Here is a 19,691-nt window from a genome sequence, read left to right on the forward strand (position 1 = left end):
GGGGGGGGGGGGGGAATAAAGAAAACAACAGCAGAGAACCAATGAAGGCATACGTTGAAAATTTCTGGCAACCAGGTCCAAAGCACCAAGGGAGACGCATTCAGAAGTGATTAGATAACATTCGCAGCCAACTTTTATTGGGGGGTTTATTCAAAGCCTATTCAAATCAATTGAAATATTTCCATTTTCTTAACCAAGTTTTGGATTAGGCCCCAGATGCACAGGGTACAAGCACACTGACCTACAAAATACCTACAGTAAAATAGTTTGGGGCAGGTGGAATAAGATCCCCCCAAACTGACAACTAAATTTATTTTGTACTACTTTAAAGCATACACACCATAACACCACTTGTTGCTGATTTGATGCTCTTTGATGTGTGAACACATACAACAGTTGGAGACATTGCAATTATCTCCAGTTCAAAGTTAGGCCAAAATTAGAATTGCTTATGAATAATGCATTAGGTTTTAGCAGCAGCAGTGCTGAGTGAAGTAAAGATGAAAGAAAGTTAGTTGAGTTGTGAACATGTGAAATAGGTAAACAATGTTATTTGCTTAAACAGACACATGCTGCTTTGCACATCCCTTGATAGATCTTCAGAAGTTCAATTAATAAAACACATGTCAAGTACAGTTTTTGAGACATATAGTAAGTTGTTTTCAATTGCACTTTTGATATTTTCAGGATAATTTGGAGCAAAACTTGTCTGAGAAACTTCCTCTAACTTTGCTCTGAGGCACATTGGAATAAATGTCCAAAAGCTCTTATAATAGTCATTGTATTCGCTTAACAGTTCCTTCATCTGTCAAAGATGAGTCTTGAAAGGTTCACTAAACAGTAGCTACGTGCATTGGGCTGGATATTCAGATGGTATTAAATGGTGAAGTTCCATTGACTTCAGAAGAGCTTTGCTAATTTACTGAAAATCTCGCTTTCTTAGCTGTAGCCTTTAGCGGTCTGAGGAATACCACTGTCATTTCACTAGCAGACAATCATGCTTCTGGATGGATAAGCTTTTAACATAGCTGGACATATATGTTTTTTTCAGCTGTAAGCACAAAGTAAAAGAATGCTAGAATACATTTCCTGTTCTAAATTCTTCTGCTTCACTTGGTGACTATCATGTATTCTGTGAAACTGACCAGAGCAGAAATCAGGAAGAGGATTGAATAGATTGTAATAATGAGAGAATACATGTGATTAATGTATTTCCTTATTGCCCCTCAAGACCCACTTCCAATTACCTATCTTGTAGCATCACAGCTCATCAGCAGCATGGGCAAAATAAAGTAAGATAGGGCTAAGATTGGCTATTAGACAAAGCTCATCATTATCCCTAAAAAGGGCCACTGAAGTCACTGACCTGACTTCTGTCTTTTGGAAGCCAGAGCTTGATGTCACTCCCTCTGTCCCTATGCATTTACTGCTCCTTTGTTTTTTTTCTCCTAGCACTGACCCCTCCCCACTCTCCCTGTCCCTTCCTTGTATTTTGTATTCTCATTTTTCTCCTCCTTATACTATGCTTATTTAGTTAGTCTATAAAAGGTGCATTTCTACCCTGCCTTCTACATGCTCTCTACCAGCTTGCCCACTGAATTCCTATGCATTCTTTCTTTAATTTAATTTACTAGTATTTACTAACCATAATAATGCAGTGAATATGTAAAGTAGTCATATGCTTTGAGTGTTTTCAGTTACCAAGACATAGGCTTCAGCAATTCAAAGGAACATAATCAATCAACAATTTCAGCAGGAAATATAAAACATTTACACACAACACAGAGATTGTAAATAAATTATATTTATAATAGATAGAAATTTATAGATTCTGTCTTGTGAACTGTTACCCTTCAACAGATTTCCTAATGCGGAGATGTAAGCAAATGAAAACCCATTGCTTTTTAATTGGCTACTGGTACAAACATTGACCTGTGTGAGCCTGTCTCTCTCTCGTTTTAAAATTTCCATTTTTCTTGTTGCCTTGGACTATCCAGTCCCTCGCTCACACATTCCATCTAAATTCATACAAAAACCCTAAAAAGATGATTTAACACACAAGTTAGTTGGGGCTCAGTATTGCCAGAAAATGTGTGATGTAACTTTCTTTTTAAGGGACCTATATGCAGTAAGAGTGCTATATAGTCACAAGTCCATCTTAGATGACAAAATACATCTGAAAAATCACAGGTGACAGTTTCATAGACCACTTCAGTTGTCAACACCTAAAACTCTCCTTCGCTAAATAAACTAAATAGAAATAGTTTTAAATAAATGATGGACAGCACCTGTTATCCACAGACCACCCCCACCCAATACAGAACTTCACAAGCATTAGCCCTGAACTCCTAACTGAAGTTGTACAAGGTAGCCCCTACAGAAATCAGTGGCCCCTATATATCATGGAAATCTGCTCATCAATTAGACCATACATTCCTTAGGGTAACAGTTATGCTCCGTGTTGTCATACTGCCTAACTGCATTGTCAATGGACAGTAAATAAAGTTACCCCAAATAAGTATTTATTATGCAAATAATGCTATTAAAGCAAAACATGCCAAGAGTTCACACACCAGACTTCTGTCCTGCACTTGCCTGGGGCCTAACTCCAACAGAAATGGAAGTCAGTGGCATTTATCCATGAAGAAGAGTTTGCAGGGCTGTGGCCTGGATTAAGGTGACAACATAAGGTGGGTATGGTGTGACCTACAGGGATGAATTTGAAGTTGGAGATCAAGGTCCTGATTCCCTAGTGCATTACTCCCAACTTATGCTACAGAAGTTCCACTGAAATCATGGCATATGAATATGAAAGAACTAGAACAAATGCTACTTACTTTCTTAACTGAGGATTGACCTCGTCTTGCACATCATACAATCAGACAGAAAACCTTAAAAGTTTCACAGCCTAGTTAATCACAAGGTGTTGTTGAGACAGAGTTTTCTAGTTATACATTGTTGTCTGTTCACTGTAAGACATGCTTTGAGTAAAGTTACATGTAGGACTGCATGTATAACAGTAATAGATAGCCTCTCCAATCAGCCCTGAGCCCTGCATACTATTACATGTCATGCTCAATGCTTTTCTTGAAGTCATCCAGTGCCACATTGTTATTTACATAGTTAAAAAAACAAGTTAGATTTCATGAACAAATGTGAAACCATGACTATTTAATGAACTGCAATCATTTAAAAATATTTTCTATGATGGAACTATAGGTCTTCTAGCTTATTTCCCAGACTGATTTGTTCAGGGTTTTAGCTGCCTACTCAACTCCCATTGACTTAGCGGAATTTCCTAACTGAAACCAGCACATTTGACAATACAGGGGACAGCAGGTCATCTCAGATGCACCAAATAACTTCTGGAAAAATAACAGGAATCTCTGGATCCCCTAGTAAAGAATAGCTCACAATAAATAAATTCCGATTCTGAAATGGTAGATTAGCACGGCAAAACAGTCAAGGTATTACCAACAAAGGAACTGACAGGATTGCTGTAACACATATCAGTTTTAGAACTGTTTCTAACTGTTGTTAGAACTGTTTTAGTTTGGTTTCTTTTTAAGGGACCTATATGCAGTAAGAGTGCTATATAGTCACAAGTCCATCTTAGATGAAAAAAAATCAAGAACCATTATGAAAGGAATGCTCAAGAAGTTTACAAAAGGATAAAGGTTTAACTCCTATGCTACCTGCTCAAATCTAGCCAAAGGTGGTAGTTACAAGCCCTGGACACTCATTATATTTAAAATGCAATTAATAGGTTAATCCTGCCTGAAATAGTAACCCAGCCATGTGTTCATGCCAACTTAAGGCATGATAATACAATAAATGAGTCATAAAAGTTATTTCTCATATAATGTGTAACAACTTTGTGGTTTGTTTTTATCATGCCTTAAATTGAACACGTGGCCGGTTGGGGCTAGTCCATGACAGATCCTGACACTCAGCTGTGTATCAGGATTCAGCATGAGGCAGGTCCAGGGTCCAGGATGTGACTATCTCTTACCCAATTGGGCAGGGGGCAGAAAGAGTCCCTGGATCTCTGCCCAACCCCTGGAGGCAGAGGATGGGTGCAGTGAGCCTGAGATTGGACAGCATCTCCCTAATCTTGGGCGCACTGCATGCCAGATCTTTAAAAGCTGTGTGTGCAGCTGGGCTGCACATGTGGTTCTCTCATATCCCTGGTGCCTGGGGACCCCAGGATCTAGTAGCCTCTCCCAGATCTCAAGGTGCCCATGCACTGGGGATATCAGAAAAGGGCCCAGCATGACAGCAACCTGGGATCAAGGGGAATCTCTGATCTGCAGATCCCCCTGCTCCAGGACCCCTAAAAACTGTGTGCACGCCCAACTGGAGTTTTGATAAGCCACTGACTGTTGGCTGGGGCCTGGGACTGGATTAGAACTGGTTCCAGTCTCTGGTTCTGTTACCGGCTCCAGTTGACAATCACCTGATTGTGGACACCAGACTATCAACTAGCATCATGATCCAGGGCTCTCTGCACTGGAAGTAAGGTGCAACTGGGATTTAATTACCATCCCAAAATTGTGCGTCCTGCTATACACATGTAGCATGGCAGGAGGCATGATTGTTAGGTTCATGGATTAGATCCCATCATGCCTTTAAGTGAACATCTGGCAACAGCCACAGAGTCATTATCATGTGTATCTACATACATTTTAAAAGTATGCTTACCTGATGATATCCCAATGCCTTTCCTAAGAAAGGATCTTTCAGGCTTGCCAAATATAAAAAGCTTGAAGTTATTTTGACTGTTTTAATAATGCATACAATCATATATATGGCAGACTATGAAGTTAGACATGCATGGGGGTTACTGAAAGAAAGGTAAGTCAAAGAGATGGGTATGCATTTCATTCGAATGAAATGCACTACTACAAATGAAATAGTTCTCGTATAGGGCCCAATTAGTAGCTTACCTGAAATTTCTAAATAATTTTCCTGCATATCAGTGTCATAATAAGAAGGAATGCTCTATACTTACAAGTCTGTTTCCAAAAAAAAGGGAAAAGAAATCAAGAAGCATTCTTAATGGAAAGTCAAAGAAGTATTCATTTCTGATGCACAGATACTCACCATCAACAGTTTCCACTTTATTGTTAGTCTTATCAAGAGATACCTGGGGACAGGCCAACCATTGATTCCTAATTTGGTTATCTCCAGGCAAAGGGCAAGGCACAGTAGGCAATGTAGCAAAGCCACCCCTCAGCACTGTCTGCGGGATTCATGCTAAACATGCAGGATTATAAACTACAGGTGTTTCATCTTTCACCAGGGTTAAATATTCTCTTTGGCTTATTTTTCTTCTCAACAGAAGTTAGCTTATACCCCAATCACATGAAGGGGGGTGGGGGGAAACCCCACCTTTCTCCATCTTTACAGCCCCGGCACCAATCTTGAAGTCAACTAGGGAATCCTGGAACTGCTCTAAATTTATGCACAACTTCCCCCTACTAGTCTAAGATGGATAATCAGAAGCATAAAGAAACTGGCAGCACCCTTGGTTATACCAGAAAAGCCTCATTCTCTGGAAAAGAGGGATCCTAGGGCTGTATACTATCTAGTGTTCTGCTGCACTGGAAAGCCCTCCTGAAGCTCTTCAAGCTGGCAATATGGCTACAGATAAGGTGAGAACCTGGCACAATAGAACATATGGGACTAGCCTAATAATTGTTACTGTAACTATATTTCTTTTTTATAGCCTGTATGAAGTCCTTTTTTCCAGAAGAAAAGCTGAACAAGAATGCTGTAGTTCTCAAGTTTAAGTAAAGTATTAAATTGTTCATGTAGTATTGAAACAAATCATCTGGACTTGCAAAAGCTAGAGCAAAGGAAGTGTTAGTTCAATAGTTATCATATCATGTTGGTTACAGTATTGAGCATTCCACCTTCCTAAATAAAAGGTCTAAAGAAAAGCTGCTAGGACCACATATCCTATGAGACAGCCCCTAGCTATCAATTATAGGCATGCTCTTCTGTTTTTACAAACATAGCAGTAGTAAGGGCAGGAAAGTGCAAAAACTTGTTGTTTTTCATCTGTTATCTACGTTGTGACTTGATCCCTAAGGAACAGGAGACAAGAAAATAGGAAAATAGCTGCAGGGGGATATTAAACTTCACTTGTTTGAAGTGCAATGCTGTTTACTTCCTCACATAAATAGTGCTAAGGAGAATTGGTCAAGGTAGATCAAACATGTGAATTTACTAACTAATTTACATCAAGCCATTTTAGTTTCACCACAGAAAACACTGTAAAAGTTTATTAAGACTGTTTACATAGGTGGCATGTAAGCCACCTATTTGCCTTTATTTCAAGCCTGATGCAGCAAGTTGGGCATGGGCAGTGGTTGCTGTTGGAGCAATGAGCTCCAAGTGTGTGGTCTTTTGTGCAGAAACCTCTTGAGAGCAGTGGGGCTCCATGTGAATAGACCTTGGCACTCATTGTAGGATAGGGAGCGTGGCTAGCTGAAAAACAATTTCATTCTGTGGAAAATTCAGAAACATAGAAGTTTACTTACATTTCTATTTGGAAGGAACACAAGGCCTTTCACATATTTTGTGGAGGGTGAAGTGATTGGGCACTCACCTGAAAATATGGGAGACCAAGGATCAAATTAGTCCTCTATCCAATGGAGAAAAGGACTTGTACATCAGTTATTTTGATGTTAAACAATAAAATGTTTAACTAAAATGTTCCTCACTGACTAATCAGGAGATTAATTTATTAATCCTGAAAGATGAGTGACTTTAACCCCTTTAAAAATGGGATACATTTTCCCTGATAAAAAGGGGCATTACATGTTAAAAGGAACACCACCAACAATTCTGGCCTCACACTTTTCCTTTTACTTGTATATTGTTTATTAAAGATAACATTTATTATTGTCATGTTTGTTAACATGACAATGGCTCATATGCACATAACCCAACAACATTGTCCATTGTTAAATTGAATATGAATATATATATTTTCAATATACACTATACATATAGTGGACGTGTGTATGTATGACTACAGACATTTGGAAGAACCTCCAACCACTACCAGTTTGCCCAGGAAATATTAAACTTTCATATGATTTATACACTCATGCACACACATATTAGTAATTACATTTTAACATTTGTATATGTATACACATATATGTGTGTACACACGCACACACGTGCGCGCATGCGTCATTACTATATATATAGTAATGACATTTTAACATTTTATGGGCAAACTGGTAGTGGTTGGAGGTTCTTCCAGAGGTCTATATTCATTTATGAGTCTACTATGTTTTATAGTCATTTATGAGTCTAGTATGTTTTTACTAAGTACCTAATATGAATGTGTCCTACATAAAATCATCCCGTGCATTTAACAGCTGTTAATTGAGCTGCGAGTCAGATCATTTCAATTCATTCCAAAACTACTATCCCAACTTGTACTAATTACCTTGATGATGCCAGTATAAAGAATCCAAGCAGTAAATACACATTTGGAAGTAATTATTTGGTCATTTATGCAGGGGCTCCCATCAAAATCAAAGGTGAGGAAGACTGGTGGCAGAGTTAGAGGAATCTTGTTTTAATGCTGCTTGTTCTATATCTCTTGGAAAACAGTGTACTACATTTTCCAACTCTAGCATCTCTCACCATAGCCTTTATAAAAGAAATTCAGAAATAAAACATAATTGACCAAAAGAAATAAACTGAACCCCCTCAATGACCTTAAAGAATCATGTAAATACTTGGAAATGTTTACACAACTGCTGTCATAATTTCTGCTAAGCAAACACAAGGATGACTAGCAAGATTTGTATTTTTCATGTGCTAATTACAATGCCCTGCAGCTTCTAGAGCTAAAAATAAACCTCTTTTTTGTTGAGTAGGTTAAAAAATAGCAACTTGTGTATTTACAAAAATACCATTTTCAAGTAGATTGACATCAGCAGACAGGCAGATTTCTTCTCCCCTCCAGGCACTAAATTGCTGATGTATGTACATGATCACTCCTTGGCATAATTGATTTTCACATTCTGCATGGTGGCACATTTTCAGAATAACTAGCACGGTGAGAGGCATGGCTGTGCTAGTGAAGGGCACACACCAGTTGGGATTAAAAGGTGAATCTGTACCCCAACATTGAATTCTGATAATTTTTTTAAAATGTCAGATTTGAAAAAAACTTAGGTAAAAGTTCATTAAGACTGTTGATTAACATCCTTAAAAGTTCAGCTCAAACTGGAAACTCAGTGATCCACACAGTACCCATAACACTTCCTGGGTTACTGCGTGTACTGAGCAGGCAGCACGTGCATCCCATTTTCTAGACAGTACTGAACCAGACCCTTAGAGTATGGTCTACAATATGCAAGGAGCAATAAAGATAAGAACAAAAGCAATGTCTTTAGCAGAAATAACTGCTTACTTTGCTCTGATCACCTGAATAACCCCTGATATATACCGGTATATATGTGCTATAGATGCTCATTTTGGTAAAAAGAGAATAAGCCAAGAAATAATACTGTGTTTTTCTCTCTGTGCTACCTCTCTTCCTTGCTAGGTACTTGACCTTTTATATGGTCTTTCCAAATCCACCAGACCTGGGAAGCTTTGTGTTAATTTTGCTGTAACCACCTGATCTGACAAAAAAGCAAACTTGACTCTTTGTATTGGTCCTTCACTGATCCTGCTAGCATCCACAGGATTCAGTGGGATACATACATCCTTGGTATGTTCAGTAGATATGTCTCAGGTGGATATAACTTTAAAGTACTGATTAGCAAGCAAGTAGATAACCTATGAAACCCCTTAAGGTAGCTGCCATTTGTGAAGTTTGTGAATCAAATAAAGAATGTCAGTATACTTCTTAAATGACTCTGGTAGAATAAGGATAAATACTAAGGCAAGAAAACTGATTTAGGTGTAGAATGAACTCAGCCCTTTGCCCAAACTCAGATTTAGCTAAATGCAGATCTTTTAAAACATTCAAGAAAACCACACACCAACATGTGTTATCATCTCAGTCCAGTGCCTAAGAAACATCTCCACATCACAAACATCATCCACCAGTTTAGTATACACCTGTCTTGGCTGGAAGGTAAAAGACTGAATGGAAAAGGACAATTTTCTTTGAGAGATTCTCCTTTTCAATTCAGGGTTGGGACACAATGCTGGGGGAAATTCCATTGATACCACCCATCACATAATTGAAGAACCGATGTCAGACTCTAAACTTGATCTTCCACTAGTATAAATTTAGTTCACACATACACACGACTAGAAGTAGTTTATGTTTTTACAGCTTTGTTTCTTTACTTGAAACAGCACTAAAAACAGGAGTGACAAAGAATCTCAATATAGATATCTCTTGTATATGCACTAAAAATTACCATTGCTAGAAATCTCCTGAGAAATGCTGGTTGGGATTTATTCAACAGAGCAGTTTTCATCAGGAAATGCCAATTCAGAGTTTAAACTTTTCATGGTAATTACTGGGTTTTGACAAAACTTTTATTGACACGAGACAGAATCTCCAATCAAAAGGTAGAAGGAGACACAGTCAGTAATTCCTAATAGCATTATGGTTATGGTACTCAGGTCCAGGTTCAACTCCTCTCACATTTGAAGAAGGATTTGGATTAGTCTCTCATACTTGCTGCCAGGCTACTAACTACTCTGGGGTGCTTTTCCTTAAAAATGGAAATATCTTCATTTCACTCCAATGCAGAATGGAAAACTAGCTGAAGTCTCAAAACTTGTTGTGGAACAGGAAAAAAAGTTCCCTTCTCAGCTGTACCCTGTTAAGACAAAAAAACTTGATGACTCTATCCTGAAGAGGCCTCCTAATTTTGGAGTCCCATGATAGGCTGTTGTCTGTGATTTGTGCTTAGCCTAAAACTGCTTACAACTTCACAGACAGCCAGAGAAGGTATATTGCATGTATTGGTTCGTGGCTCCTTGGCTCAGCTAACCAGCAAAGACATTTGTATATAGTGTGAATGGAAAACTATAAGCATTACAGGCAGACCTAACATCCTATGATATAATGCACTGTTTTGAAATCATCTAAAAGCTCATGCTCTAAGCAGCAGTTGGACCAGGTATGTAAAATACTTCTGGAATGCTAGAGCATACTGGCACAATAACATTTGTAAAAGATGCTGAGTTATGGACGTGCCAAAAAGTTCTTTAAAAAATAATGTGTAGATGCGGTGTACCATTTCAAGGGCATGCAAAATGCTAACTATTCCATACATTGTCCTCTGACTACATTCTACACATTTTTTCAATAGTTATTCTGACTGCACATAACTGCAAAGCACTGAAACTAGACAAATGTTAAAACTATGTGCCTTGCTAGAAAAGAAGAGGTACAAAGGTCAGATTCCACAGCTTACATTTTGCAATAGCCATCCACAGAAAGGAGCAGTTTGGATATGCATATGAAGACATGAAGGACCAAGGCCAGATCCTACTTTCATTACTTAATAGACAGTAAAAAAAAGACTATACAATGACGCTTTCTTTCTGTGCTGCCTCTCCCCCTTTGACCTTCTTCTCTTTCACCAAGGCAAATGATGAGACATTTAGTCACATGTATGGGCTCTGTTTATGAAATCAGACTTACTACCGGACAGGTCTGTGTGGAATGTAACAAGCGACTTGAATGGTTTAAAGAATAAAGGCTACAGATGTGATATTTCAGAGAGAGACCCTTTGTAATTAAGGTTGCAGCCTAATATCAGAGTGTTAATAGATCCTTGCAATTACTTGCTTTTCTGAAGTAGAAAAATAATTTATACACTTTGCCCAAGTTCATTTAAGTATATTATTTGTACCATACTGAAATTCTTAATCTGTTAACTCTCAACTTTGTCCATCCAGTTTAACAAGGAATAGATTTTTTTTCCGTTTAAGAATGGGGGAAAAAACAGCTAACTTAAACAGTAAAATTTGGAAAACTTCACTTCATAACCAACTTCTTTCTAATTTTTCAACAATGTCTTTCCTGGTTATTATTACGTAATTTTATTATACTAATTTCTGCAAGCCTCAAGCAACGTTGAGACTACTTTGGGTCAGGCATCATGCACACAGAGTAAGAGTCAGCTCCTGTCCTGGAGGTTATACCATCTAATAGAAAAAAAACTGACAAAAAGGCAAAGGAAGCAACCAGCATCATCATCATAACACAGATGAGAAACTGAGGCACAGACAAATTAAGTCACTTAGGCCGTGTGTAGACAAAACGAGAAGCATGTGTGCATAGCACTTTAAAGTGGGCTAAATGCTTTTACACCTGTTTAATGGTGTCAGTGTTTGCACGAGTCGATGGCATATTGCGCATTAATTCCAGCCTCTGTAGGAAATTGAGAGGCATAATGCACCTTAAATGACTTAGGGCACTGGGCTATCCCTACAGCCACGGGGCGAAGCACCAGGCTCCATGCAGCTCAGGGGCTCTGCAAGAAGCCCTGCAGGCAGCCTGGCAGCAGCCCAGGAAAGCAGATTCTGTCGAAGAAAATCAGCAAGCCTGAACTGCCCCCCTCTTTCCCCCCACCCCCGAGCCTGCCTGCCTGAGCTGCATGGGGGCCTGGTGCTTCCCTCCGCAGCTGCAGTTCCTCCTGGGACAGCCCAAGCCGGGTGCCTGTAGGCCGGTGACACCTGGGGAGGGCCACTGCTGTTGTGGAGGGAAGAACTAGCCCTGCCTCTCACAGCTTAGGGACCACTCCACCCACTGGCAGCTCACCCTCCCCTCCCCACCGGACAGGCAGGTAAATCATCAGGATGTGTGCACAACACAGGGGTTTAATCAGCCCTAAATTGAAGCAATGTTTTTAAAACTCGACGCTTCAATGTAGGGCCCCCGTTTATTCTACACCCACCCTTACACATTAAATCTGCAGCATTCAGTAATTGAACCAAGATCTCACAAATTTCAATCCAATGTCTTAAAAATCACAAAGGTTAACCTTTTTCTTAACAACACCTTTCTTGCTGGGTGCTTTTAAATTTGCTAATAGAAGACAGATGGAAAAAATCCCTTTGTCAAGACAGGCTTGATGACTAACTTACCTTGAAGCAAGAGGCTTTTCCAACTTGCTTGGCAGAATAGCTGCCTGCATAAGGGTGCTGCTTCAAGTCCCCTACATAATAAATGAAGGACATGCACAGGGCAATCAAAGCCATAGCTCTGTTGATTAAGCCTGGACTGGTGTCTGTCCAGTAGCAACAAGATGCACACATTGAACTGTGAATTTAGAATGGCATTTTGATGTATTTTACATCTTTATGGTGCTGACAGTTTGTTCAGGAAGAGGATAACAACAACAGCTACACTCAGACCTTAGATGGTCTTCTACATCCATACCTCTCAAAATTCTTATTAAGAAACCTGTCATCATCCACGTTTTACAATGATGGAAAGTGATACACTAAGGGAATGACTTCTCCATTGTGACATATCAGGGGCAGAGCTCATAACAGAGCTTCACACTCAACTCCCAGGTCAATGTTCTTGTACCTGCACCAGATGCAACTTTTCCCAAGGCCAGCCTAAGATAGGGGAAAACAACTACCATATCAAGGTGCCATTCTACACCCCACCACATTTCCGCTCTAAGAGCAAGACATTACTTTGACTGTACGTTCTCTCACCTACCGATAAGAACATGCATATTGACTTAAAAATAAGAAAAGGAGTTCAACACACATGTTCTACTACACCTTTAAACTTCTCTGTCCATGAAGAGGGAGAGAAAAGAATACATACTACTCACGCTGCTGAAATGTAGCAGCTGCTTCTCTTCCAGTGAACTGGAAAATTGTAGGAGCTGCAATGTCTTGCTCTCAGGCCTTTAGGGTTACATACACCTCCACTGATCTAAAGGTAGAGCAATAACTATAAAAAGTATAACTTTCCAACTTAACAGTAAAGCTGGAGCTTTCATAGCCGCCTGCTTCCTACCTTCAAAGTTAGGCAAGATTCACATTGCCCACGCTATTATGAAGCCTGGGATGTTTTTAAAATGTCTTGAAGCTGAAGCTACTGGTTAAGCTTAATGAACTTTGTCAAATTTGCTAATTCTAACTGACAAGTGTCACTCTTGGTCTCAGATCTTTTTGTGCAGGTTTAGTAATGGACAGAATTGGGGAAAAATGCATTTTTCCTACACATTCACTTGTAGATATTGTTAGTTCTGGCTATAGTTCTGACTACTAAATAGATTGATCAAATAAGTGTTCATTGAGTAATGCTCTAAAAAAAAATAAAGAATTAAACTGTCCTTTGTTAGACATAATCAACCCAAATATTCTGTTTTTAGTTACTCAATGCAGGCAAATAAAATAAATTCCTAAATCAGTCAGAGGAAAAAGGAAGTGAAGGGTATGTCTACACATGCAATCGATGCACCAGAATTTCCTGGGCAGAAAATTCAGGCTTCTTAAAACACTCTCGGGTGCATGTCTACACATGCATGTATCAGGAGCAGATTGTGTCTGACAGCCCAGTCCAGGGTTCTGCCCTCCTGCAGTAGCCTGAAGAAGTCTGCAGCACCCCTAGGTGCCAGCCCCAGGCTGGCAGGGGTCACAGGGCTTGCCCTGAACCCTGGCAGTCAGGGGAGCTGTGCCAGCTCCTGGGGCAGCTCCTGGCTGCACAGAGCTCAGGGACCATATCAATTACTGGGAATATATAGTTTTTATTCAATTGCTAGATTATGCTTTTTAGTTGTATAGTGTAAGGATTAGAATCCTCCAACCATATGATCCGCCACAAGACAAAAAAAAGATCGCTTTCCCTGTGTATTAAAAAAAAACACCCTACTCTTAGTTATGGGAAATGAATATTCATTTTTTCTCCTGCTGTGGTTTCTGAGGGAAAGTAGGCTGTACTGATAACTTAAGCAATTTGATTATGAGATGCTCAGTAAATATAAAGGTGGCAAATGAAGATGGATCTAACTGGGAGCAAGGTACTCAAAGTTATATCACTGAAAGAAGGATCTTTTAACTCAGCTGATAGGACAAAGCATGCCTCAGACAACCAGGAACCTTGGTTGTATTTCTCAGCAAAAAACTGAACTACTATAAGCTTTTTTGCAATGAGAAATTTACCAAGTACTACATTTCAAACTATCCATAATCATTTCAGAGGGAAGGCTGGTATATAATTGTATGATGAATTGTTTTTATAAACATATGGCACCCGATACTCTGGTGCCAATTCATGCATTTCAGCAAAGAAACATAGACATAATGTAATACTTATACTGCTCTCCCTATCAGTTAGTGCACTGTTCTAGAATGAGGGGACTAAGGCTGAATCCTGGAAACTTCTTGCCTGTCTAACAAAAGTAGTATGGATGGGGAATTAGTCCAGTAATCAAGAGAATTGGATTTAACTAAACCTAAGCCTCTTTCCTTTAATGAGGTTAAAATTAGGTTGTAAGAGTTTACCCAATATGCTCCATAAGCTTTGGTGATATACCATAAAGTTTACCGTTGCATCTCAGTAGGCCTGTTTGCTGCCTTCAAACCATGTGCTATTTGGGACTTGCTAGTATCACAGATACATAAGGAACATCTCAGAGCTCAAAAGAGATCAAAACTGTCAAGCCAATTAAAAAATACCAGCCATGATGATGGGGCATCATACCTGGTACCTGCATTAGCCTAGAACCATCAAATAAATGTTCCTGGGCCATTTAAAAAGGTGGGACAATCCTATTGAAGTCAAAAGCAGTCAATTGCTTTGCATAGCAATTTCTGGGCAAGAGAATAATTGTAATGTAAACAGTTTATGAGGGAGAAGCTCTTCTCAATGGCATATATCTTTACATTCTATCATCACACAATTCAAAGGCACTGCTCAGTGCTATGCCTCACCCTCATAAGTTGTTTTGAATTGTACTTCCCAACAGTATTGGTTCATATGGCTTGAGATTCAAGGTGCCAGAAGCAAACTTGCACAATGTGCCATTTAATTAGTGCTAATGCATGCTAATTCCACCAATATGCCAGTGAATGAAAGAAAGGTCATAACTAAACAATGTTCAGAACTGCAGACAGCGCTCTGGATATTGAGGTTTGATGACAATTTTCCCACACCCCCCTAACAGCATTTTCTAATACATCTGAAAACTTCTGAAAAATGTGTTGAATAAACATTTAAATGAAGCAAACCAACTATCCAGTTCTTAAAAACCTTTAAAAAGTGCTCTTGGCACTAGCACAACTCAGCTTCTATTACAAGTCCTGGTGAAACTGCCTCTAACAGCACTGGGAAAACAAGTTTAGTCGATGCTGAGACTTTATGAAAATCCCACCAAAGGGGTCTGCCACGTTGCTTAGACTCACTTTAAAATTTCATGCAAATATAGATTTCAGGCACCACTTCCTTTCCTAAAGAGACTGCAGCTTTGCACATATATGGAGAGAAAAAGAAATGAATTGGCACTTTTATTTTGAGGACACAATGCCACAAGTCATACATGTCCTGACTCCGTTTCCCATTGGTGTGCTTCGCTTGACTCTGATCTTCTCTGAAGTAGTCCCAGACTAGCCCACAGAGCACCACCGCTGCCAGACACCCCACAGGGAGTGAGTTGTTTATCTTTTCTATCATAGAAGAGAAGCTAAAGTGCTGCTGTTCTTGGCAGCCAAGCCTTTCTGAAGAAAAAACAAGGGGGGGGAGGGGGGGGGGAACTTCATCTAAGCAATCAAACCTGTTGGACAAGCCAGGGCTGCTATAGAGGAAAGCAGAGGGTGGGCTTTTCTTTCCTAGTGTGTACAGCGCACACATACAAAAGCCAGCCCCAGTACACTCGGCTTCTTTTGAATTGGACAAGCTCTCCCTCAGCCAACAGATTGCTGAGCCGGGGACTGACGTCAGAGGCAGTCCTTGGAAACTGCCAGTTTTCTGGGTTTGCTCAGATGAGTCTGAAACTCTTCAGATGTGAGATGGCTGGATCTACTATGGCTGGCTGAGGCTTTTATACTTTGAAAGAAAACCCCACCATCAAGATTTTGAGAACTGCCAAGGCTTATGTACATATTACACAGGAAAATGAGGGTAAGATTTTCAGTTCTTCAGTTGTTCAGTTATGTATGTGATCTGTGTGTATTTGATTGCCATGCAGAGCCTTATATGGCACTTTTTGCCATGGTGAAAGTTTGAGCCAAATTTTGCTCTCATTTACATCAGTAGAAGACTACAGGTTGTTTTAAGGGACTCAGTCCTGGATTACTGCAGTGTAGCAGAGATCAGAATCTGGTCATGCGGTCCTTTGAATTCTTTGTTCCGCTGCCAAAAAAGATGTTGGTTAAACTGAATGGGATGCAGTTGTTCACCTTAGAATTTCTGCAACCCCTTTAAAAGACTGTTTTGGGCAAGTTTTTAAAAATATATACTTATGGCAGTTCAGTTTACAGTCTTAATGCTGAAATCTAAAGAGAACTCACCTGTAGCATGAGGCATGTTTTCAAGATTATTTTGCTTGCACTGATAAATAGGATGTCAACAACTTTCTTCCTTTGGCTGTGTCTCTGTGCTAATCAAGGGTATATACATATCAGGAAGGAGTGCCACTGTCTTATTTATTATGTGACTGGCAATTGCAGGTGGATTTTAGACTTGGCATGAAAGACTGTACGATGTCATCAAGATTTACGAAACCACTTTTGTTGAAAATCAGAGACTGGGACTGTATATGTGAACACTTTCTGCTGTATCCAGGGGAAATATCCCAGGAGCAGTGTTACCTTTAGAAGTGACATAAAAACACACTGCCTTTTTAAAGCAGATTAACTACTTTTTCAGCACTGCCAGCCTCTCATAAAGTCAAGGTATCTTAGCTTAATCTTGAACTAAACATTTAATTTCTGTATTGAATTTTAGAGCGGTGATTTTCATGGCTCTTTGCTTGTTTATAAACAGATTACTTGCCAATGCCTTGAAAGTACATTTACTAGGATTTAACACCGGGTACCACATGACATCAGTTCCCAAAAAGACTCCCCCCACCTTCCCATCCCCCCCAGAGTAAAATCGTGAGGACAGTGTTAAATTTGGCAGTGCAGCTTGATACTTCTCATTTGAAGTCATTCATTGTTTATGGTTAGGCTGATCAAGCATCATATGCAACTAGCATAAGAGCTTGTAGCCCTTTACCTACTAGGAGCACAGAATTGTCCACATCTATATTTCAATTAACTAGAAAAAGATTTATTACTCCTCCTTCCAGAAAGGATCACTTGAAAGAGAGAGACAGAGACAAAGACAGATAATTTCTAATATGTTCTAAAAACAGTTCACAAAGAAAACAGAATGTTTCTCCCCTCTTTCCCACTCCTACCTAGAAGCTCTATAACTAAATTGTTTCAGTAGCAGTGAGAGTCCCTTTACAAATCTGTACAGGCACCTCCATGCCATTATTAGCCAAACAGCACATACCATACATTATTGCAAAGCTATTGGAATAAACCTTAAAAGGAAAAAAAAAACAAATTACTAACAAGTTGCATAATATGCATAGCTAACTCAGCTTCCTCGCCTCACACTCCCAGAGGCACACAGTCATTTGTCAAGCTCTTTTCATGCTGTAGAGCCCATGTCTTGTGTTTCAATTTGTAACATACATCAAAACATTAATAGGGAAACACGTGGCATAGTATCATCAAGTTTCATATATTATAAGCCCATAGGTTCTGCACATTGTGTTTTAAAACATGACTCTTAATTATAGTTTAAAAGGGGCAAATACTAGAAGTATCTTGACACACAAGGTAATATTCACTGTTCAACAGCTCAACAGCTGCCATGTTTTAATTACATTTCTCTTATTCTGTTTTTATATATATGTGTGTATATATATATTTATAATGTTTCTATTGGCATATATGTTTGTATTGGCATAAATAGAAACATGCTGTGCTAAAGGCAATTGAATGAAATTCTGTTCACTTGTTTGCCTGGAATAAGAAACATACCTTCCCCACCACACCTTGAAGTACAGGTACTAGTAACTGACATAGCTCCAATTCACACCCTCACCCCCATCTGAAATCTTGTAAATCCTGTGCCTTAGCTGGTACATACTGCAACATCTGTTTAAAGAACTAAATGCTGAAGGCCTTGCTGTTGTCCAATAAAGTTGCAGATGTCCTTAAAAAAATCCTGTGGTGAGTATGATTTGTTTTCCAGCAGGTAACTGCTTTAGCAGTAACATTTGCCAATAATTTTGAACTTCTGCATGTACTGCATTGACTTCAAGTTGCAGTCAGACTTCTCTATTTGCATGTGGTAACTACAACACAGTTGGGCTTGTGGCCACAAAAAAAAGTATGTTTTTTTAGGTGACTGTTTTACTTAGTGGCATAAAAGGCCAGGCACAAACATGGGTGTGAGCATTCAGACTAACTTAACTCACATTGTGAAATCCTAGGTAAGGAGACAGTCTTGCCAAGATGGTGCATCCTCAGCCATTTCCAGTCCTGTCTAAATGGCAAAGGACATGCCAGAGATGACTCACTTCTGTCAAGATCTAGAATACCATGTATCCAGAAATGCTGGATAATTTATCATCACATATCCAGATCTAATCCTGTCTCAAAATCCTAAATCCAAAAGCTTAGAAGAAGGAGATTATGTCTTTGTAATGCAGTAGTTTGGACAGTGCCATAATTTTTACCTATGTGAGATTTCTTCTTGAATTGACAAGGTGTTTCACACTGATGTTTCTATATCCTTATTTGTGACGGACTGAAAACCTGATGATGGCAACTGCACACAGGGAGAAAAAAAAGTTTGGTTACACATAATTTCAAAGCTAAAAGCAATGTTTTTAGGCTGACAGGAGTGGGGGTTCAGAACTCCCCCTTTAAAGCCCAAGCTGTGTTCACTCAGATGATGTAACTGAGCACAACTTATGCCTTTGTAAACACTATGCATACTCACAGAAGACCTTTAAAGACAATTGAAAACTTCTCTCTTTTTCTTCTCCAACCACCACAGGAAACTATGCCCCAGACGCCAATATTTTCCAGCATGCTTGGTTCAAGTTGTAGTGGGCAAGTGCAGCCAGACATGGGCGAAAGGTGTGGTGATCCTGTTTACCAGGATGGAAATCTCATCTCTGGATCACTGGAAGCCCTGATAGAGCGCCTGGTGCCCACCTTGGACTATTATCCAGATGTAAGTAGACATTTGAGGGTTTCTTTCTATAGCATTTAAACAGAATCAGGATTCTAATGTAGGTGTTTTAGCTTACTGTCTTGTTCCGTTTGAATCAAGATTAAGAAACAAGTCTAAAGAGCCATTGCCTGGCCTCTGATAATCAGCCTCGTACTTACATAAAGTGATGCCCAAGTAGGAGGCTCCCCCTACCTGCCTGAATGGGAATATTTATTAGAAAGATTAAACCCTGGCTAACCCCACTGGTACTTTAAGAAACAATTAAAAGTGGCATTAGCCATAGACATTTCAATCTGTCTAAGCTTCCTTTGCCCTAATGCAGCCTAAATTAGTTACTAACTAGACTCTGCTGAGGGGCAGTACAGAAGTTCTGTGCGCTGAGGGAAGCTCCAACTCTTTAACTTCATTTTACATATTCCTTTAGGTTGGTTGTCTAACCAGCAAATACATATACATATATATATATATATATATATATATA

The 19,691-nt window shown here is 39.4% G+C and overlaps 1 protein-coding gene across 5 annotated transcripts in view; it reads left to right on the plus strand.

Annotated features, from left to right (window-relative positions):
- Window positions 1-19,691, plus strand: part of RASGEF1A (RasGEF domain family member 1A) — a 373,737-nt gene that overhangs the window by 314,357 nt on the left and 39,689 nt on the right. For 3 of the 5 annotated variants that reach the window (XM_019502317.1, XM_019502319.1, XM_019502321.1), the window contains one exon: window positions 19,031-19,210. In XM_019502317.1, the coding sequence (XP_019357862.1) occupies window positions 19,031-19,210 (180 nt within the window). Of the gene's footprint in view, window positions 1-5,633; window positions 5,655-15,818; window positions 16,091-19,030; window positions 19,211-19,691 lie in introns of those variants that run through there. The other 2 variants (XM_019502320.1, XM_019502318.1) reach the window with 2 other exon arrangements.

Source organism: Gavialis gangeticus, unplaced genomic scaffold (genome assembly GCF_001723915.1).
Source record: "Gavialis gangeticus isolate Ggan-Ray unplaced genomic scaffold, GavGan_comp1, whole genome shotgun sequence".
NCBI classification, from domain to species: Eukaryota; Metazoa; Chordata; order Crocodylia; family Gavialidae; genus Gavialis; species Gavialis gangeticus.